The sequence below is a fragment of the Pistacia vera genome, unplaced genomic scaffold (genome assembly GCF_008641045.1).
Source record: "Pistacia vera cultivar Batoury unplaced genomic scaffold, PisVer_v2 Contig550, whole genome shotgun sequence".
Classification (NCBI taxonomy): Eukaryota; Viridiplantae; Streptophyta; class Magnoliopsida; order Sapindales; family Anacardiaceae; genus Pistacia; species Pistacia vera.
In genome coordinates, this window is record NW_022196391.1 from 1 (window position 1) to 23,893 (window position 23,893).

At 34.6% G+C, this 23,893-nt stretch overlaps 2 protein-coding genes across 2 annotated transcripts; one reads left to right on the forward strand and one right to left on the reverse strand.

Moving 5' to 3' along the window:
• The first annotated feature begins 13,619 nt into the window (after positions 1-13,619).
• LOC116107979 (uncharacterized mitochondrial protein AtMg00810-like) lies at positions 13,620-14,390 on the forward strand. The gene has a single exon (XM_031394266.1). The coding sequence runs from the start codon at positions 13,620-13,622 to the stop codon at positions 14,388-14,390; it is 771 nt and encodes a 256-aa protein (XP_031250126.1).
• A 1,381-nt stretch (positions 14,391-15,771) lies between these two features.
• LOC116107956 (pre-mRNA-splicing factor SYF1) lies at positions 15,772-22,555 on the reverse strand. The gene is made up of 6 exons (XM_031394238.1): positions 22,358-22,555; positions 20,751-22,262; positions 19,623-19,807; positions 19,353-19,523; positions 17,489-17,941; positions 15,772-16,656 (listed from the first exon to the last, which is right to left on the reverse strand). Exons 2-6 carry the CDS (start codon positions 22,246-22,248, stop codon positions 16,201-16,203), a joined length of 2,763 nt encoding a protein of 920 aa, XP_031250098.1. The 5' UTR covers positions 22,249-22,262; positions 22,358-22,555; the 3' UTR covers positions 15,772-16,200.
• Between the last annotated feature and the right edge of the window lie 1,338 nt (positions 22,556-23,893).

Here is a 23,893-nt window from a genome sequence, read left to right on the forward strand (position 1 = left end):
CAAAAAACTATTAAACATGATTTTTCAACCATACTAGAAGAAACATGGAAAGGTGTAAAGATACAGATTTCACAAGTAAAACTGGCAATAGAAAGCGTGGACTGGCAGAAAATTGGGCTTTAAGACCACGGGCAAGATTACCAATAGTTTGAATGGCTTCAACTGTAATAGCAATATTCATGTCTATTATAAGCTGCACAAAGACACCTGGTGAGACATTTACTTGAAAATCAGCTAACAATCGCGTGACTTCTTAACTGACCATAAGTACAATAAAAAAGTCAGCAGATTACTACCATGTTCAATACTTGATTCATACATTACTCGAACTGTTCGAGTTCAAGTTCGATTCGACAGATTCTAAGCCAAAACAGCTCAATTCAACTACAGGCCTAGTTGGGTCAAAACCCGTACTCATTCCCCATCCAAGTTGTTCCATTTCACAATTCGAATTGTCTTGAACCCGATGATCCCCTATATGCCTCAATATCAGACGGACCAAATTCGGTCCTTGTAAGACAACCTCTCGTCGAGCAGGGGAATTACGCCTCTTAAGTTGGCAATTTTTGACGAGCTCTCATCACCAAGGATGAACTCGGTTTCATTGATGGCACTGTTCCCATGCCATCTAAACCAAATCTTCAAAAATTCTGGAAACGTTTGAACACTCTTGTTCGATTGTGGATCACAAATTGTATGACTCACGAGATGGTTGCTGGTTTACTAATTAGGGCTGTTTATATCCGGATATCCGATCGGAATGGCCCTATTTCTGATCTGATCTGGATTTTTGGATTAGGATATATCCTGATCCGAATCCGATCCGAATTATATGGATATCCGATTTTTCGGATCGGATAACCTTATATCCGAAGTCAATCCAAATTTTAGAAAATGCTTATTAAAAAATTAAAATCAAATAATTCTTCTAATAAAATTGAAATTACAATGCATGATTACCAACAAATTAATCCACAAGTTGTTTAATGCCAACTTAACACAAAATCTATTACCCAAATTACAATTACAAATTTAATGAAAAGACAAACAAATTAGCCAACTTAATACTAATACATCTTTTGATCTTCATGCCAACTTCATCACACCAACTTCCCTCTATTTCCTTGCTGGACAGAATTGCGATCATGGTTCTTCATTCTCAAGTTAAAGCTTGTCTTCATGCATCCAACCTGCAATTTACAAAATACAAACTTTAATTCTAGAATTTATGCTTCTTTAATCATTCATCCCTAAAATTTAATTCAGCCTACTAATATATAAAGACAACATTATGTTAGCAACCTCCAAAATGTCCAACCAATGTTAATGGATCCAAAACAGCAAGTATACAGCGAACAAATTTATACTCATAAATTAAAACACTTCTATTTTTTCAATCAAACAAACCAGCCCCACCAATTGGCTGGATTTTTGCCACTTCAATAATCAACACATTACATAATACAACATCAAATAACCAGAAGGCAATCAACAACATTAACATAACAACATTCTTTATGCAACATATATAATTAAATTGTATTTGGGGGGAAAATTCTATTCTTGGTAAAACTAATTAAACAGTAAAAAATCAATATTCCACCTTTTGGGGGGCTGCACCAATACAAAATGACATAGAGATGGTCTTAGTCAACAATCATCTAGATGAACACAAGAATTTTCCATTGCCAAAGATGAAATCCCTACAAAAAGTTGGACAAAAACATAATATGAGTAATGATACCTAATTTATTCAACATGAAAGATATAAGTTATAACTAAATATTAATTATTTGAAAATGAAGCAAACGTTTTACCTGACTCAATTTCTAATAATTCATCCAAGCTCTCCTCATTGACAAATGGTGCACGCGTAGCCCGAATCCAATCTTGCGCACAAATAAGAGCCTCCACTGTCTTAGGAGTAAGAGAACTACAAAATGAATCTAATATACGACCCCCAGTACTAAAAGTTGACTCCGATGCAATAGTATAAACAGGCATAGCCAAAACATCTCGTGCCATCAAAGAGAGAATTTGATATCTTGATGAATTCATCTTCCACCAAGTCAAGATATCAAAGTTCTCATCTCCATCATCTTCACATTGTTCCTTTAAATATTTTTCTGTAATATCCTCTCTAGCTAGTAATTCTTTGAGAAGTATATGACAAAATCTACTAAATAACTTTTGAAAACATATATACATATAGGAATATAATGTAAAATTTGAAAGTTCTAATTTTAATTCATATAAATATATACACAAAATAACTAATTTACTTTAATAAGTACAAGATAGTCTTGGACAGTGCCGCCAAACTCCTCCGCTTCCTAACGTCCCACTCGACTATAAATCATCTAGTACCTGCAAAACAATAAAATAACGGAGTGAGCAATAATTGTTCAGTAAGTAAACCAAACTGCATTACTATTTTTTTTTCCTCGGTTACTCATATTCTGACTTTCCTTTTCTCACTTTAATCTTTTCTAATATTCTTCATTCTTTCTAATATGTTTCATTCTTTTCTAATATTCTGCATTCTTTTATGATATTTTGCATTCTTTTCTGATATTCTGCATTCTTTTCTAATATTCTGATTTGCTACTTACCAACGTGCAAAGACAATTAATAAAACTGTACATCGTCGAGCACATAAGAAATGCTAAATATTGCAAGTAGCATAATACATATGCAGAATAATAAACTTTTTTTGAGAAATGAACTTTATTTTTTTCTGTTTTCTGTCATTTATTTTGTATCTCTTTCTTTTCTTTTCTGTTTTCTGTTTTCTGTTTCTCTTTCTTTTCTTTTCTGTTTTTTGTTTCTTATTCTGTTTTGCCGATCGAACTAGGCTGAGGCATGAATTTGGAACCCTGGCCATGTGAGTGTATTCTGAAATTCTTTCTGGGTCCAGTCCTCATCCACATGCACTGCTGACAGATTGTACTAATTTTGTTTTTTTATGCTGAGGCCGCTCACTGATGGCGGCATGCATGTAGGTATTTTCTGTTGGGTACAGTCCTCATCTATATGCACTGCTGACAAACTATACAAATTCTGTTTTTATATGTTGAGGCCACTCACTGATGGCGGCGTGCATGTGAGAATTTTCTGTATCTCTGTCACTCATAGGTTCCCCATCGCAACAACCTTCTAACATAACATTCTGTAGAAAGAGATCCTATACACTTTTCTAAATAAATTTCCAAGCTATGGAAATTCTACACTTGTATTCTTTAGTAAATGAGAAAAATATACATATGTACATGTTAGCTTATAAAGAATCTATAAGCCATTTTCTCTTCTTTCTTTTTCTCATTCTTTGTTAACATTTTCTTTAATATTATCATTTACCAATCAAGACTATGTATAAATAAATCATATGCACAATATATGCATGATCAAGCCCATTCTTTGATGTTCTTTCTAAGTTCAAATACACAAACTTGAGAATTCATTATGGCATATTGATATGTCATGACACATTCTACCATTCTCTATTATCAACCATGCCATAGCAAAGTAACACTTTAACATACAATTCTTTTCTAACACTTTCATGTGCTATTCAAGAAGTAGTAAAGGTTCAAGTAACTAGAACCAAGCACTAAGGGCCATCTCTCTCATGGAACTACCATGACCAAGTGATAATCCAAATTTTGGCATAACAAAATGCACTCTTGAATACTAAAATTTACACTTGGTTAAGCCCAACATAATCTTTCTACTTCAATTCTTGCATTTCTCTAACCCTTTCTTCAATAGGGTTTAACCAACTCATGCATGCATTTTCTCTTTGGATTTTCATCAAAAAATTCATACGCACATAAATACTAAGTTGGCTACACTTCCACATCTCTCTAAATCCACCAAAATTTGAGCAAAAACTCACTAACTATAGCATTAAACTTGGCCGATTTCAACAATTCTCCACACTTCAAAATTCCATCACTAATTCAACCATAATTCCACCAATTCATCACATACTCATACACTACTTCTCATGGCTGGAAATTTACACATCACTCAATATCAAAACAGCCAATAATTCCTACATACAATCATATCCAAACATGTAAGAATCATTCTACACAAGTCTTGCTCAAATCAAGGCTAAAATTGGGTTTACTTACCTTAAATGTGTGAAATAACTTCCCTTTGCTAAAAGTCTCTTCCTCTTGGATCTAGATCATATAAAAACCATAAGAATTTAAAACTTTAAAGTTTCATTACACACCTTGTGCTAGAATCTTACCTTTGGATGCTTTAGGATTGAAAAGCCACAAGAATTTAAGCCAAATCCTATGATTTCCCTTTGGAATTTGGTGAAGAAATTTGAGAGAAAAAGGGTTGAGGGTGGCGTGTACAAGAGCTGAAAAATGGTTAGGGTTTCTTTTAATGAAACCTTATATCTAATAATATATACATGTATTCCTATTTTGCCCTTGTGCTTTCTATGAAATCCCATCTATATCCTTTAGTCAATTACCAAAATACTCTCATTTCTATTGTCTTTTTTCACATTATTTTGCTTGCTTTCACTCCCCACTTTTTCATCTACTTATGAGTGAAAAGACCATTTTACCCCTAATGAAGTTTTAAGGAGTTTTCTTCACATTTGTTTAAGGTAAATTCAAAGAAATCCAATTAAGGGTACTAGGGCGTAAATAAAATTACGTACCTTGATGTGAGTGTTACATTTTTCCACTCAGATTTGGGCTCCAACAAAGCATGTTGTCCAGTCTTTTGCTCTTTAAACATAGCCTTCATAGCGACTTGAGGAGCAACATTTGCATCAGTCAAATCAATATTTCTTGCAAGTTTAGTTTGCTGACTTGACTGCATACTGGGAGAAGTCTTAGCCAAACTATATTCCTCAAATAGAGCAAACAAAGTGTCATGCACTTTTGTTTTCAGTTTATCAGCTTTATCATCATCATACGACTAATCAATAGCCCAATATACATATTCTAACTTTTTGATGGGATCCAATACCACTGCAATGAATATTATTATGTTGATATTATCAACATTTCTCCAATATTTTTCATGTTTTCCTCTCATTTTTGTTGCCATAAAACATAAGCCCGAATCATTACTTTTACACCGTGTCAAAATCTTCAAGCCAATGTCGTATATCTCCTCTATGTATACATTAGCAGTAACATAAAAGGAACCTGACACACTTAGAGTTGCATCATAAAAAACTTTCAAAAAAGGCAACAAATATCGAACATATTCCCAATCAGTAGGTGTAGGCAAACCCATTGACCTTTCCCCGCTAGTAAGCTCTTCTCTATACTTATTATTCTGGATTTCCAACAAGTCAAATGCTTTCTAAAATTTTAAAGCGACATCCAACATCAAGTAAGTGGAGCTCCACCTTGTTTCTACATTAAGAACTAAAAGACTTTTTGTTTCAATTTTTTCTTGCTCCACACACTCCTTAAACCTATGTAATCTCGCTGGAGAAGACCTCACATATCTCACAGCAAAACGAATTCTAAATATTGAATCGTCTATAACTTTTAACCCTTCTTTAATAGTTAGACTCAATAAATGTGCACAACATCTCATGTGAAGAAAGGAACCATTCAACACGCTTCCATTCCAACATTCTAACCAATGTTCAAGATAAGTTATTCTAACATCATTAGAACTTGATTTGTCAACCGTCATGGTGAACACCTTAGAAATACCTCAATCAATCAAACATCTTTCAATTGACTTTCCAATAATTAAACCTTTATGGCTAGTAATCGGACAAAAGTTTAAAATTCTTTTGTTCATTTTCCAATCATCATCAATAAAGTGAGCCGTAAGACACATGTAATTAAGGTTTTGACAAGATGTCCATGTATAAGTGATTAAACAAACACTATGAGAGTACTTACTAAAATAATTTTTCAACTTTTGTCTCTCATCAGTATAAATGTTCAAACAAACCCTAGCTACAGTCAGTAGTACGAGAGGGAACTTGAAACCTCGGTTGTGCTACACTCATCATGTATCGGAACCCCTTCATGCTCCACATGCCTAAATGGTAACTCATCAATAATTATCATTTTAGCTACAGCCTGTCTAATCATATCTTGATCGAATTTCCAAGTCACAAGTGAATGGGGTGTAGAGGTGGAAGTAGGTACAACACCACTAGAGAAGTCACTTAAGTGTTGTTGAAAAACTAAGGTTTTTTGTCTCTTGTCCACTAAATTGAAAAGGTATTTATAACACCAATTTAAGTGATTACGTAGAACAGTAGTACCACTTTTACTTGCACAACCAAGACTAGTCCCACAATAATTACATGAAGCTGTTGTTTTCTCCCTAGTCTCACAATCATTTTTAGTGAAATGGTCCCACACATCAGAAGCATTCTTCCTAGTACTAGTAATAGTAGAACTCACACGTTTGGATTCTCTAGGTGGTAGTGGTGGTGGTAGTGTTCCTGGTGGAGACACGACATTCTCAGGAGTAGGATTCACATTGCCATTTGTCACTGGGGTCGACGTATGAGCTGCATTTGAAGTCCCACAAATAGTACTAGTATTTTCACCGGTAGATGACATCTACAATATCAATACAAAAGAATATATCAATTAAAGCATTTGAAATGAATAATTAATAAGTAAAAAAAGCCAAAATTAAGTGAACTGCCCAAAATTAAGTGAAATAATGCAATCATGCCTTTATCTGTGAAGGAATTCCAGACCCAATTGAACAAAACCAAGTGGTGTATTTTGTTCACTCAATAACAATTTTACCCATAAATGTTCATGGAATTGGAAGGTTATTTCACGTTCCAATCCTTCTTGCTCCTTGACAGCACCAAATGACTTTAGTTTCTAAATTGGTTTTTCAAATACCCATTATGGTAGCTGTTCTATTGATTGGCACACCTAATAAGCATACGATCCATTGGGAAATAACAAAGGCAATGTCCTCTCAATATCTATTTTTGAGAGAAACATTTCTGACCATTCTAGGCTAACCAGAACATAGGCATTTACTTCATCTAGGCCAACCATAACAAGAACACCATTATAAAACTAGAATTGCACTCAATTTTTTCAGCAAAATTTTTTATAATACACTCATTATAGGTGGAGACATAAAATGCAATTGGCTAACACAAAACTTATCAAATCAATTACCAAAGTCTTATAAACAAAAAAAAAAAAAAAAAAAAAAATTAAGTCAGTAGACTTTTATAGAAATATGGATCACTTTCATTAATTTTTTTAAAAAAATAAAAAAATAAAAAGAGAATGAATGAACTAATAACCAACTGGCTCCACTATCAAAACATTAAATAAGAGGGATAAATGTTAATCAAACTTTAGGCTTTAGTAATAATTAACTTGCAAAACTACTACAGAGGTTCAAGAGGTCAAAATTAAATCCAAAGCAGCACAACTTCGTCATATACTGCACCAATATATTTACATTGACAATCTTGGAAAAACCTCCAAAATATTACATCATTACAATGAATACTAACCTTTATTGATGGCAAAAAGAGGAGTGGCTCAATGGAGGAAAATGCCACGAAAAAAAAAGACGAGAATTGAATTAGTCTAAAAATCAAAAACCAAAAATCGTAGTAGAGAATCCAATTTGAAGACTTAGCCATAAAAAATTAGAAATTGGAAAAACCTAGATTGTCTTTCATCATTTTACCTCATATATGTCTAGCACTTACACCTAACCAACAAACCTACGTACAGAGAGTCCAATGTGGTGGCAACCACAACTATTGAGAAATGGAAAGAGTGAAGATCGTGCTGGATTGATGGTTGGCGATGAGAAAGTGAAGAGATCGTGACTTTGGTGATAGATTTTAGGTTAGAGTTAAAACTTAAAACTAAAAAGCAAAATGTAAAGGGAAGTTAAAACAACGTCGTTTAGTTTTTAAATGTAAAATCCAGATCGGATACGTATATTTGGTTGTTTAGCACATCTGATCTTTATCCGATCTGGATATTCGGATTTTTAAATTATTACTATCTGAATTTGATTCAGATTTTTGGATATCTGATTTTTTCGGATCATATCTTATTTTTGATAATTTTGCACAGCCCTAATTTACTAGCAACCGAAGATGCTAGAGAACTAAAGGAATTTATAAAGGAGATGCACAGGACATTAGATCTGGTGAAAAAAAATTCATTACGCCAAAGCCTTGTCGAACTCCAGCAAGGCAACTCAACCGTTGCATCCTGTTTTAGCAACCTTTTGGCATAATGGACCGAGCTGGATGTCGTCAAAACACCTCTACAGGGACCACCTAAAACACTAAAACAATACTAAGAAATTAAAGATCAAGGGCGAGTTACAAAATTCTTAATGGGATTGAATGAGGGCTTTCTTCCTTTCCGGACCCAAGTGCTCGCCACTTCAACAACTCCAAATCTTTGTCGTATTTATCAGTTGGCAGTGCAGGATGAGAATCAACAGGCAGTGACACATGATGGATCTAAAAGGGTGATGAGTTTCACAGCATAGAAAAAGTTTTTTGAAAAAGAAGGAGAAGGGGTGGTGTTAGGTTTGCAACAAAAATGTCATTTTATCGATGAACAAATGAACGGTCCAGGTCCATCACTACAATCCAATGGTTCTAATCTAGTTGCTTCGATAAAATATCCAAATGGCCCTCAAAGTATGTCATCTTTATAGAATAGTCTGCAAAATGTATTGTCTTCACAAAGTAATCCTCAAAGTTCAAACAATCGCAATTTCAACCCTAAAGGAGAAAATAAAAAAAAGGGTAAGACGTATTATGATTATTGCAAACAGAAAAATTTGTAATAACTCTTTCTAGCTAGTATACTTTGGAAAATATAATATGAATTCACTAAACATGTTATAAAAACATATAAGTATATAAGTAGAAGGTGGTAGGCCCAAAAAATTTCTTTACTTTTATATATTAAATTCTTTACAACAACTAAAGTATCATATACATAATCTCAAAATACGGTGGACAGTAGTGTCATTCCCCTCCGCTTCTCGCCATTCCATCTGACTGCTTCTCACCTATTTCCTGCAAAAACATTTGAAAACAACTGGGTGAGCACTAGTTGCTCAGTAAGTAAATCCGCTATGCTATTCTTCTATCTCTGTTGTTCATATTCTGAATTTCTTTCCTTACATCACACTTTTCTATTCTTCTCGGTTCTTTCTTTGTTCTTTCTCTGTTCTAATTCTTTCTGTTCTTTCTCTATTTCTAATTTCTCACTACTCATGATAGTAAACATGGTATCATGCATAGGTGTGATGCACGAATGCATAGGATGTGCATTTTCCTTTCTGTTTTTCTATTTCTTATTCTGTTTTTCTTTTTTCTCTGTGTTTCTTTCTTTCTCTGTTCTTCTTTCTTTTATTCTATTCTTTCTTTTCTTTCTATTCTTCCTTTTCTTTCTCTTCTTTCTCTTCTTTCTTTTCTTTCTATTCTTTGTCGATCGAACTTGGTTGAGGTATAGATTCGGAACCCTGGCCGTGTGAGTGAGTACAGTCCTCATTTACATGCACTTCTTACAGACTGTACAAATTATTCTTCTTCTCAGGCCTCTCACTAAAGGCAGCATGCATGCAGGTATATTCTTCTAGGTACAGTCCTCATCCACATGCACTCTTACGAATTCTACAGTTCTTCTTCTTATTCTTAGGCCGCTCATTGAAGGCGGCGTACATGTGAGAATATTCTTCTTCTTGTCACTCACGTGTTCCCCATCGCAACAACCTTCTTTTCTTTTATCTTTCTTTTAGAAATTAGTATTCTTTTCTTTTCTTTAATAATTCTCTTTTCTTCAATAATTCTCTTTTCTTCCTTTGCTCTTTAATATTCTTATATGCATGTATGCATGTAGAAGGGTTTTCTTATTGTTCTTTCTCAATTCAAATATTAAATGCAAGAATGCAATATGGCATGTATTCATGTCATTCTCTACTTTCTCTACCATCTACAAACTCATATTAAAATAATAAATCAATATATTCATACATGCACTTCTCTATGAAATTTCATCAAACACTTTGTATGCACAAATAAAGTACTAAGGTGATTACACTCTACCATCTACAAACTCATATCAAAATAATAACTCAACAAACTCATACATGCACTTCTCTATGAAATTTCATCAAACACTTTGTATGCACAAATAAAGTACTAGGAAACACTTTGTATGCACAAATAAAGTACTAGGGTGATTACACTTCCATAACAATCTCTAACCACCAAAATTTTGGAGCAAAGCTCCCTAAAAACAACTCCAAACCTGGCCAAGAAAATACACTACATAACTCTACTCAAATTCTTTCTTAGCTCATACAAACTTCCATCAATTTCTATAAACATAACCATCACTCCTCATGGTGGAATTCTAACCATGAATCATCATCAAATCTCAACACTCAAAGTACATAAAATACATATAAAACTTTCTCTACACACAATATTGCTCAAATCAAGGGCTAAGGTTGGATTTACTTACCTTGAACTTGGGTAGTTCCACACTAGAATTTCTCTCTTTGGTAGACTTCCTCTTCTCCTAAAACCCTATGCATATAAACTATAAGAATTCAATACTTTAAAAATTAATCTCATATTTTCTAGCTAGAATTCTTACCTTTGGATGCTTAGGATTGAATCTCTTCCAAAATCTAACCAAAAATCCTCTAAATTGCCTTGGAAATTTGATGAAGAAATTGAGAGAATTTGGGGATGAAAGTGGTGTGTGAGGGGTAGAGAATGGTAGGATTTTCATTATTGAACCCTTAATATCTCATTTATTACTTATACCTTCCCATTTTGCCCTTGCACTTTCTATGAATTTTCACCTTTGCCCTTTAATCAATTACAAAAATACCCTCATTTCCATTGCATTCTTTATGAAATTCCACTACTTTTCACTCCCCACATTTCAACTAATTATGGGTGGAATGACCATTTTGCCCTTAAGAAAGTTTTTTCTAGAATTTTCTCAAAAATGCCAACAAGTTCTTTGCCCTGGCGAAGCTTTTTCTTCACCTCGGCGAGACATTCCAAAGCATACCTTGCCGCGGCGAAGTCTGTAATTCTAAAAGCACAATTTGGGCAGTATGTACAATGCCGTGGCGACAAAACTCCTTTGCCGCGACAAAGTCTGCAAATTCTAATTTTTCAATCTTTCACCTTAAAATAAGCAAAATTAAGGGAATTAAAGCATAACTCAGTTACGTACCTCGATGTGGGCATTACAAAATCACACTCCAGACACATGCTAAAAATTACATGGATGACTGGGTTCCACCAAAGGAAAGACTGAAACACCGATGGCCAACCAAGTCAAGACAACTTCAGAAAATCAACTTTTAATGCCTACACTCAGTCAGGATCAATACAGTCAACTCCTTCAAATCTTGAATCAGATCCCTAAAACTGACAGCACCTCAGGATCCTATATAAGTACGTATTTCTGTCTAAATACTCTTTGTTTTGCTGATACATGGATTATTGATTCAAGAGCTAGTGACCATATTGTTTGCACCGCGAAATTATTTGACAAAATTGAACCCATTTTACCACCCACACCAATCAAAATGCCAAACATGAATTTTTCTTAAGCAATACATATAGGGAATGTTATACTCACAAAACAGTTAGTCTTAAATAATGTTCTGTGTCTCGACTTTTACTTTTAACCTTATCTCCATATCTAAGATTTGTACAGACAACCATTGTTCCGTCCAATTTTTTCCTACTATAACTGTTTGACCAGCAAACTAATGGGCTTGGGTAGGATTCATCAAGGGTTATACTACTGGTCATCCATCCGAGAAGAGTAACCACAATAAAAGAGTTAAATAATTGTATTCCCAATAAAAATATTTCTCTATGTAATACAAATTATAGCAATAAAACCTCTTTTATTTCTCATCATCGATTGGGCCACAGTAGCACTATTCCTTACAATAATTGTCCAATTTGTCCACTTGCCAAACTAACACATCCAAGTTTTCCTCTTAGTATGTCTACAACCACAAGACCATTTGCCCTGGTTCACATGGGCATTTGGGGTCTTTATCATACCCCTAATCATGAGGGATCACGTTACTTTCTGACTATTGTCGAAGACTACTTTAGAGGAACATGGGTTTTTCTTATAAACACCAAAGCTCAAACTCATACCCATATTGGGCAATTCCTAATCATGGTTCAAACCCAGTTTCAGACAAAAGTGGAATGAACTCGTATTGATAATGCCCTTGAATTCTTTAATAACCAAAACACAACATTATTCATTTGCCATGGAATTCTTCATGAAAGTTCCTACACATGCACACCTCAGCCAAACGGGGTAGTTGAGAGAAAACACCGACACTTACTAGAGGTAGCTATGGCTCTAAAACACCAAGCCAACATTCTTAATTTTTTCTAGGGTGAATGTGTGGTCACAGCAGCTAATCTGATCAATCGGATTCCGATTAAAGTTCTACAAGGAAAAACACCTTATGAACTTTTATTCGACAAGAAACCTGATATCAGCCATCTCAAAGTATTTGGATGCTTATGTTAAGCTATTGTTGTACCATCAAAGACAAGCTTGATGCTCGAGCTAGGCGATGTATCTTTATAGGGTATATAATGGTACAAAAGGGATAATGGCTGTATAATCCAGATTAGGATATTTTTTTCACCAGTCGAGACGTGGTATTTTATGAAGAAGTCTTTCCATTCACAAAAAAAGAATCTAAAAGCACCACTTCTCAGTAGATTTCTGAAGCACTTGAAGATGTCATGTCTCCTAATCTAACAATGATTCCGATTATAGATAAAGCCCACAAAATACCATCTACAGAAAAAACTACTGCAGAGGAAAATAACAATACTGACCTAGCAGTGCCAGACAAAAATCAGCCAATTGAAGGTCTTTCACCTACATCTTCACCTTCAAAACCAAAACAAACACCTGTGCATTTTTCTTCCTGCACAATCTAACCACCTATCTGGAGTACAGATTACATTTGTCCTACAACTTATAACTCTACCATCTACCCTATTTCTAATTATGTCAGGTATGATCGTCTTTCCCTTTCACACATAATATGCATCAGTCAAATCTCTGAAGCACGAGAACTGACATCCTATTTTGAGGCGATACAACATTCCCAATGGTAGCAAGTGATGGAGGAAGAAGTTAATGCTTTGGCTCTTAACCATATATGGGATATACCACAACCTACTCACAGAAAACTGATAGGATGCAAATAGGTATATAAAATCAAACATCGGGCAAATGGATATATCGAGTGTTACAAAAGCTCGTTTGGTGGCCAAAGATTTCACTTAATGAGAAGGACTTGATTATCAAGAAACATTCTCGCTGGTTGCTAAACATGTTACTATCCGACCTTTCTTAACTGTAGCTGCTTTCAGAGATTGGCCCTTACTTCAGATGGACGTCCATAATGCATATTTTCATGGTGATTTAGATGAAGAAATTTACATGGAACTTCTTCCATGGATTTGCAAACAGGGGGAGAAGGCAATATGTCGTTTGCGAAAATCCCTTTATGGACTAAAGCAAGCGTTGTGATAGTAAAATGCTAAATTTACGGAAGCACTGGTGAAAATGAGTTTTAAAAAATCCAAAAATGACTACGCTCTCTTCACATGGAATAATGGAGCTTCCTTCATCAGTCTCATAATATATAGGGATGACATCCTCATCACTGGAAATGATGAAAGGGCTATTGTGGCACTAAAAGAACATTTGAATAAAAGCTTCCACATCAAAGATCTAGGAACACCTAAGTTCTTTCTTGGGATTGACATTGCAAGATCACCAACAAGCATTTCCCTAAGTCAACGAAAATACGCTTTAGAACTAATCTTTGATTTTGGGTTGTCAACATGCAAACCTAGTGTTGTTCCCATAGAACAAAATATCGAAGTCACAATCATAGAACATGAGACTGAAAGACAATCACCAGAAGAAGATCCCCCTCTACAAGATCATACAAGTTATCAAAGGTTGGTAGGGCATCTTATTTATCTTACAATGACTCAGTCAGATATAAGTTATGCGGTACAGATTCTCAATCAGTTCATGCAGGCACCAAAACAATCCCACATGGATGCTGCCATCAAAGTAGTAAAATATTTGAAAGGATGTCCTGGTGTGGGATTACTACTTCCTCAAAAAGGAAAGATGGAGATTTCCGCTTATTGTGACTCAGATTGGGGATCATGTCCAATGACAAGGAGATCATTAACAGGTTTCTGTATTAAGCTTGGAAGCAGTCTTATTTCTTGGAAAGCAAAGAAGCAAGCCACAGTGTCATTATCATCCACAGAAGCTGAATATAGGGTCATGGCTAACACCACATGTGAAATTATCTAGATTCTTGGACTTCTGAAAGATCTTGGAGCACAAATTAAGGAGCATGTTAAGCTTTATTGTGACAATAAGGTAGCAAATGATATTGTAGTGAATCCGGTATTTCATGAGAGAACAAAGCATATAGAAATTGACTGTCATTTCATCAGAGATAAGATACAGGAGGGAGTCATTAAAACTGCGCATGTTCGAACCACAGATCAACCAGTTGACATCTTCACAAAGGCCCTCAGTAGCAAACAACAGTTACATCTTTTACGCAAGCTTGGGGTTTATGACATTTATAAACCACAAACTTGAGGGGGAGTATTGGAAGGATGACGGAAGTCAAGGATTGACTTCCATCATATTGGAAAGATGGCGCACATCAAGTATTGACTTCCATTTTTGTACCTTAATTGTTGCTTGTAATATTATGCAGATTGTATTGCTAAAAATCATTTCTTTCCTTTTTGTTACGTTTTCTTCTTGTATAAGAATGCAGCAATTGTACATGAATGATACACAGAAAAGAAATACAAAAATTGTTTCTTCATCCTTATCTTTGAGCTTTCTCTGTTATTCTTGCCATCTCTAGCTCAGTCTCTTCTCTCTAACATAACCCATCATCCTTATTTATTCTACTGGATTAAATTTCAAAATCTAAGTTTCCCTTTTTCATACAACCTATTTTCTCTCAAAATTCTTATACAAAATATTTTTTGTAATCACTTCAACTTCTTGAGAACTAACAAAAAAAAAAAAAAAAAAAGAACTTGTCACATAACATATCAATTAGGACGGATAAATGTTAAAAAATCATTCTATTTCACTGTTTTCCTATATGTGATAAAATTAAACAATAGTTTAATCCTTGTTTAACTAGCAAATTAAACTAAATTTCTTAAAGCAAGCCCTAAGTAAGAATAGTCAATGAGAATATCCATTACTTGTTTGATTCCATCTTTAATCCCTTCAACAACAACAACAAAATTAATCACAATAACATATCTATAAACAATGAATTTCAAACTACACTCTTAGAAAAAAAAAAAAAAAAAGGAAAAAAAAAAGTTTAGGGTATTGAAGAAAAGATATATATATATGTATTAAAGAAATTATTATCGAGATTTAAAAAGACCTTTGGTGGATGAAATTGCTAAGCCCAAAACATCCACAAGTAAATACTAAATATGAATATGCTAGAGCCCAAAAAAGCCAATAAATGGGCTAGGGAAGACAAAGAGACAAATAGAAAAAGGGGTACCGGCGTAAATTACTAAAAATTCTGCGGTGAACCCGATGCTTTTGTTAAATAAGAAATTACCCTAAATATAAGTGGAAATGGACTCGACAGTTCATCCCCACTAAAACAATATCAACAATAACCCTAATTCAAGGAAAATTATCCTTCCCAACATGCCGACACTGACTTTCATTGTCATTTTCAGACATCAATTAAAAGCCTCTCCACGTTCGGAAGACACCATGGTTGCCAACAAAGCATTCTTTTGTGATGTCTTTCTCCTGGTCTACTTCTAAAAGGTTATTACGTGAACACCCCTAAGGTTTAGTGAGAGGAAAAGAAGACCCACAAGTTTTATTATTGATTTTTTACACCTTTATAATTGACACTTTTTGAACAGTTAATTTAGACACAGAATCCGTGGGTCTGAAACTACAACAAAATGGATTTAACAGAAACCACAGCCCAGCATATAAACTTCCCTGAAAGCTTCACATCCACAACAAAATGGACAAATCTTTCGTATAACATGATATCTGGTAGTTAGTACTAAATGATGCTTCAAAATTTTTATCTCCAAACAGCCCATTAAACTCGCTTCTGCCTCTTTATTCTCTCCAAGGCGCCGAGACGATTCTCACTGTCCTTATCTTTAACAGCAACTGTATCATCTCCATCCTCCTCTTTTTCACTCTCTTCTCTCTTTCTGCCTAGACCTCCAAAAACTGCTGCTGGAACATTCTTTTGTGCAATTTCCACTTTTTCTTCATCTTCTGAGTCACTTTCATCAGGGAGCTCAATGTCTTCATGATTTGCTGAGGCTTTTATCCCATTATCAGGCTGGGACTCCACTCCAGCACTCACGAACCCCACTTTTCTGCTACTGTCTTTGGCAGTAGTATTGTCTGTGGCGGGTGCTAATTGCCTTTCCAATGCAGCCATTTCATCTTCAAGGACCCCAGCCTGTTTCAGTTTGTCTTTGGCATCATCTATAGTCAGTCTCTGATCTTTCTGCATGAGATACTCTGGGAGAATGAAGTGCGTCTGAAAGAACAATAAAATTAGAATTAGAATCAAATCAGTATTTAATTTGACTGTACAAATTACACAAGAAGCCAAGAAAGAAAATCCAAACAGAGATGAGATGGATATCAGAAATGAGAAACCTCAGTACATTTATTAGAAGAACCACCACCTAGGATTCAGGCAAAGTGACCCACTCAACTAAACAAATACACTAAATTGTTATACAAATGGCTGCTCCCAGAGCATCCCTAAACTCAGTAAAGCACCAAAGGTTAACAGGAAAAACCACTTGTTTATATTTGGTAAAAAAGGAGAGAACTAATGCTTGAACATCTTCATTAAAGTCTCCAAAATTCACCTGGAAAGAAATAAATAAATGATTCAAATTGACAAAGATTCCCATCAAGCACATCTTCCTATCTCTTGGTTTTCTTTATTCATTATCAACTGACTGCTTGCATCAGAAAAAAATAAATTTATGGTTCAATTTAACATAACCCAGGAAAATTCTGAAAGACAATAATGGTTGATAATCAACCAAATGTTTCTGTGATAGTACTTTCTAGACCTAATACCCTTCTATCAGCTGCTAAACTAATTTGAAAAGCTAATTCTACGTATGCCTTCAGTAGCAAAAGATAGGAACTTTTGGTAATCATAGTTCATACGTCATTAAGTTAATAATTATGATCAAATAACAAAGTTGTATCCACCCTTTTGTTTGTTGCATAGAGAAGCCTATGCAACAGACAAGAACCATTCCGAGCTACAGTATCATTTCTTAGCATGGAAATTACTTTACTTTAAGGAAATTGAACCCAACTCAAGGAGAAGGAAAAAGAAAAAGTACCTGGCTATAGCTTGCAGAAACACTCCGTTTAATGCGTAACATTTCTCGGAAGGTATCTTCATTTCCATGTTGTACCTCAAATTCATGCCATCTATTCCAGAAGTCAGAATCAGATCGTGGATCAGCAAACTGAGACGCAAATACATATACAGCACGAGCACGATCAATTTCTCCCAAGCTCTTTTCTAGTTCTGCATACTTCAAACACATGGTCTTCACATCTTTGTCTGGAAGATCAGACTCTATTGCTTGCTCATATATTTCCCTTGTTTTTGGTACACCAAATATCTCAGCCGCTTGTGCAATATATATTTCATACATTTCCAATTTCTCGTGGTTTGGAACTGCTTTAGTAGCCTGATGATAGACCTTCATAGCTCGCTTTGCTAGACCATAATCTTCCTCCAGTTTTGCATATTGAAGATACAATGGTTTAACTGCATCAGCAGGGGCCTGATAAACAAAAGAAAAAGCATGTTAAGTTCAGTATCATGCAGTTAAAAAGTCAGAATGATAAATAATACAGGTAAGTTTCAGAGGCTTTGATTTAGGAGGAATAGGACACTTATAGGAATAAGACTCTTCTGTTCAAGTTTTCTCCAACATCATCCAATTTGTTTTTTTCCAAGTCATTTTGAGTAAAAATTCCAGCCATTGGTGCAAGAACTTTGATAAAGTAATATAAATTGAAGAATAAAACCACATTCTCTTAATAAGCTAGCTCAACTTGAGACTAATATTACTACTACCGCTATTAAAATTCTATCCTCTGAAACCAGACTTAAATGACCAAACTTCTTGTATCGATTACAAATGAACATAAAAAATTACTTTATAGCACAATATTGATGAAAATCACTTGTTACTACATTATGACTAAACTCCCATGGCATCCAAAATATCTGTGATCTAAAGTTCCACCTCATGAGCTTTGTCAAATTTCTAGTTTGAAAGAAAAAATCACGACGACATGACATTTTTGTCCATAAAATAATCAAACACATGCCAATTGCCAAACATTAAAATTAACAATTATAATAGAAAATAGCCCTCTCATGCTTTAATTCAATACGAATTTGAGATATAAAAAGGACATATTTCTGAAAATTGCAGAGGCAATAGATAACATTTAGATATAATCAAAACAAGAGAAGAAAGAAACTGGGGCAAACAGACAAAATGCAAATGCAAAAACACAAACCCCCTGGTGCAAGACTTCAAATGTCCAATGCCTTAATTAACAAGGTTATGCCAAACTGACTAACACATTTTTCATGTTAATCCCGTTGACTAAATTTCAAGGTAAATTAAAATTTAAAAATAATAACAGAAAACAGCTCTCACATGCTTCACTTCAATGTGAATTTGAGATATACAAAAGACGTGTTTCTGAAAATTGCAGAGGCCATAAGAATACATTTGTGATCTGTATACAATCAAGAAGAGATGAAGGAAGCTGGAGTAAACAGACAAAGTGAAAATGCACGAACACATAAACCCCTGGTGCAAGACTTCAAATTCCAATGTTTAATTAGCAAAGGTTATGTGCATTGGCTAAATGCATTTTATCATATAATCCCGTGACTACTTGCATTTTATCATATAATCCCGTGACTACTTCAAGGTTAATTAAAATATACGGAGAATATGTCAAAGAACCGATCAGTCTAAATTCCCACAGTCAAGAAGCAATCTAAATGAATCACATCACAACACATCTATCCATTAAAGCTTCAAGAAAAATCACAAATCCAATTTAACAGTGGAAACTCATATGCAGGCAACTCTCGAACGATAAATAAGACTAGAAAACTGGAGTAACTACAAAAAGCAGCAATGATCACAACAGTAACAAAGAGCATACCGTTTCAACAGCATTGTCAAATAATTCTCTTGCCCTTTCAAGTTTAGTCTTCCCATATCTCTTTACAAACTTTGAGAGGTATGTGACCCAGATATCTTTTACATGAGGATACTTAAAAATCTTGACTCCTCTTTCATATACTTTGAATGCATCTTCAAAGTATTTATGCTCCTGCACAAGTTGAAATAGAAAAAATATATCTACAAAATCCAATAAAGGTAAAAGGAGTGTAATAGAAAAAGTGAAAAACCATACAAAAAAAGTACATACTTCCAGAAGCAGTGCATAATTTATGATAATCTGAGGTGTGGCAATTCTCAAATCCAATATGCGCTCATAAACAGCCCGAGTGGATTCCAAGGTACCCAAGCTCTCTTCCAAATCCACATAAAAGGCCCAAAGTCTCAAGGATTTATGCAACTTCATCTGAGCTGGCTCATTTCCATCAGCAGCCACTGCAAGTGAATATAAAAAACCAATGGCTCAAAGGTTAGTAATTGTTTCACAAATACCCCAGGACTAGCTACTCAACCTTTTTTCCCTTGAAACTTAATAATGTCAGAAAAAAAAATTAAATCCAGAATAGCTCTTAAGAACAAAATGAATTTAGTACAGAATGTACCATGCTCTGAAGTTTCCATATCAAAATTGAGTACACAAGAAAATCTGAGGTAAATAGTTTTGAATCCCATGCAAGGCATAACAAAATGATCAATATCCATATCTTTCTTAAATGGTTGAAAAGTCAAAACTATTTGAAGATGCTACTGATGTGCATAGTACCTAACCTCGAAGTATATTTGTGTCCATGCTCATTTATGAGATAGTAAATGTTAATCAATCATATAAGTCTTCTCATATTTTGGACCTATCCTCTAACAATTTTTGTAACCTTTGTTTCAAACACGGTAAAAGTTCTAATACCATAAGCAGATGTAAAAGGCTATAACGAACAGCAAGTAGTACAAGCAAATCCATAAAGAGAGGAGTATGTGTAAGGCTATAATGGCCCGAGAGTGAGTAATTGTTCCACAAATACCCTAAGATTAGCTACTCAACCTTTTTCCCTAGAAACTTAATAATGCCAGAAAAACAACTACGAAAGATCAATCCAGAAGAGCTCTTAAGAACGAAATCAATTTAGCAACAGATCCATATAAACTTACAATTCTTGATCCATATAAACTTACAATTCTTTCATGTAACTTATTTATAAGATCCTAACAGTTAATCAATCATATAAGTTTGACACAATTTGGACCAATCCACTAACAATTTTTCTATGTAACCTTTGTTTCAAACATTGAAAAAGATATAATACCACAAGCACATAAAAAAGGCCACAATAAATAGCAAGTAGTACAAGTAAATCCATAAAGAAAGAAGTGTAAGGATTACCTCTTCGTTTGACCTCAACTGATGGCTCTGCTGTGGCACGCCTCATAAGGTCCAGTGCTCCTCTGAAATTTTTATGCCTCAACTCCATTTCTGCCCACTCACACCAAACACTGGCCAGGTGGTCTACAGCCTTGTAGTTCACTTGGACTGCTTTATCAAAAATCACTCTTGCATTGGCAACATCCTTGTGGCTCTCATATAACTTAGCAAATGCGACCCAAAGAGTGTGGGGCTTCCCCACAGCTTTCATAGGATCAATGGTCCTCACTGCCTCTGTGTACGTCAAAATCTGCTTGGTGGGATTACCCTCAAATATCTTGACCCTCCTATGCCACTGTTCAACATTATGTGGATTTTGCCTTAAGAGGACACTATTAGCCAACTCTGGCCTCCTGTTCATTAGATGCTCCAATCGAGCCAACCTTAAATCAACATCATTGTCATCGTGCAACCAAAAACCATGAAGAATCTTCTTCTCAAGCTTAGCAATTGATAAATTCAAATCCAATCGAACATCTTCATCTTCCTCAAAACCATTCTCCTCAACAACATCTTCTTTCTCCTCATCACTTGACTCCATCGTCTCCATCTTATGAGCAACCATACTCTCCTCAAACTGTGAGTATGCATCAAAAATCACACTAAAATCCCGCACAGTAACGACCGTTGACATCCCTTCCTCAAATATATCTCTTGCCTTCTCAAATAAATTTCTCCGAATATAATAATCAGCCAATGAAGTCCATAACCTCCCAACCTCGTCTGTGAACTTCCTAATCCCACCCCTAATTATAGCATCCACATTAAGCCCCGAAACCTCTGTTGCATGTCTGGTTAACAAATCACACAATTCTAACCATAACCTATGCTTTGTTTTCCCCTTTATTGAAAAAAACTGATCATCATTCAACACCGAAGCTAACCTCTCTGCAGACTCTTGCCAAAGACTTGAATTCACCAAAAACTCAATAAAATCCTCAATGTGAGACGGATCATACTTCAAGTACCTCCTATAAACCCTAAGAGATGTTTCTATCGGAATACCTTTCTGCTCCACAAACCGCAAATATATCTCCCAAATTCGATCATGCTGCGTCACAGGCAAAGCACAAAGTGCCCTATCAAACGTTCTACGAGTTTTAGTAATCAACTTCTGCTTGGTTAGAGTCTCCAGATACATAATCCAAATTCTGGGCATTTTATGCATGGTAACAAGGGCTCTCTCAAATGTGTTATTAAGGGTTTCATACTGTGGGTGAGTGATTGGCAAGTTCTTCACAATGTTAAGGCGCTCACGTAAATAGGCATGCCAAAGCTTGTAGCTTCCAGGCAATGCTTTTAGCGCTCGTTCATAAATTACAAAACGTTTCTTGAAAGGAGACTCAAGTCTGGCAATCAAATAACGCCACCAGAGCTTGAGACTAAAGGGATTTCTCAGGAGCTCCTCTTCGAACAAGAGATCGTCTTGTGAAGGGTATAACTCCTTGGAAATGGTCATTAGAAGAAAAAACCCTAGAAAACGGAAATCCTAATCTTAAATCTCTCTAATTATCTCTAAAACGAAGAAAGAAAAACCCTAAAATCAAAACAACAAGAGAGAAATTTACCCGGAGATCTCGGTTTGCAATGGCTAAGAAAGATAGAGGAGTCTAGGAGAACGAGTTCTTAGTAAAATAGGTTTCTGAAAACCGGTGGAAGAAATAATCCATCGGGGTGGCCGGAAAGAAGGGGGTTTTCTTCTATTGCTGGGATCGATCCATCATCGCCGCCTGTTCGGATAAGCTCGTGTAGATGTAGCAGGAGTAAAAAACAATTACTACCCCAAAGTTTTAGAAAGCATTAAGTGGCTGGGTACTTTTAACATTTCAAACCCACTTACCCTCTAATATTTTAAAAAATAATCAACTAGCCCCCAAAATCTTAACTCCGTTCAGTAAACCATTAACGACTTACCCTAAAATATACTAATTTGTTCTTTCAATTAGAATTTTTAAAAAATTTAAAAGAAAAGAACAACGTCCATGGCCGCCGCTCCCCCACTACCTCCGTCAACTTGTTTTTTTCTTTTTAATTTGTTTTCATTGTTAAAGTCACTTTTGCATGCTTTAATTTAAGAAAGAAAATATTGAAAGACTTTTGTACCCTTCTTCCATTAACAGAGTTTAATCGGTGTTTGTAATTAGGGGGTTAATTAACTATTTCCAAACAATAACTGGGGTAACTTGATTTAAATTTAAAAACATCAAAGTGCTCAGCCGCTTGATTATTTCTAAAACTTGGCGGTGGTTAGTTTTTTTTTATTTTTTTTTATTTTTTTTATTTTATTTTTTTTTTTATGCAGCAGCCTACCCAAAAAATTGGTTAATCATATTTTGAAAGTTCATTTTTAAAAAATATAAATATATGTTTGGTAAATTTAACTTATAATTGTTGGTGTATAATGAGAAAGAAAAATGTATATTTTATTTCTCAAAATATTCTTATAATTATAAAATTTTATTTTGATAAGCTTATAATAAATATTAAAAATCTCGACTTGAAAGCTCGTCATTTGTCAACTCATAAAATAAGTTTTATCTATTTGTATGAATTATGTTTTTTCATTTTCGAGCTAATCAATGACAAACTTTTACATCGTAGTTGTGAAATAAATTTTGAGAGAAGAGATCATGAGTGTAACAATTTTCATATTAAAAATATTTCAAAATATATTATATTAAATAATTTATTATTTAATTAATCATTTAAAATATTAAATTCAAATTGAACTGGCCAATAGTGACTTGATTGTGGCGGTTAATAACTTCTAGTTTTGTGCATTGGCAATACAATCGATCTTGTTAGGATTCAATCTATTGAAATACAGAGGAATTATCAGATATCGACCCATCAGTCCATTACTTAGCCACAAAGGGGTGCCACTTCCATTTACTGTTGCCACCAACTAATTAAATTTCATTAAAGTTATTAATAAATTACTTATTTACTAAATTAAGGTTTTTATTTTGTGATTTAAAGAATTAGACATGGCTATAATTGTCATTACAAATTTATAAAAATGAACCTAAAAACTAATGATACTCTTTCTAGATTTTGCAAACCTTCAATATATCTAATTTTATTTAAATCATTTATAAAATAAA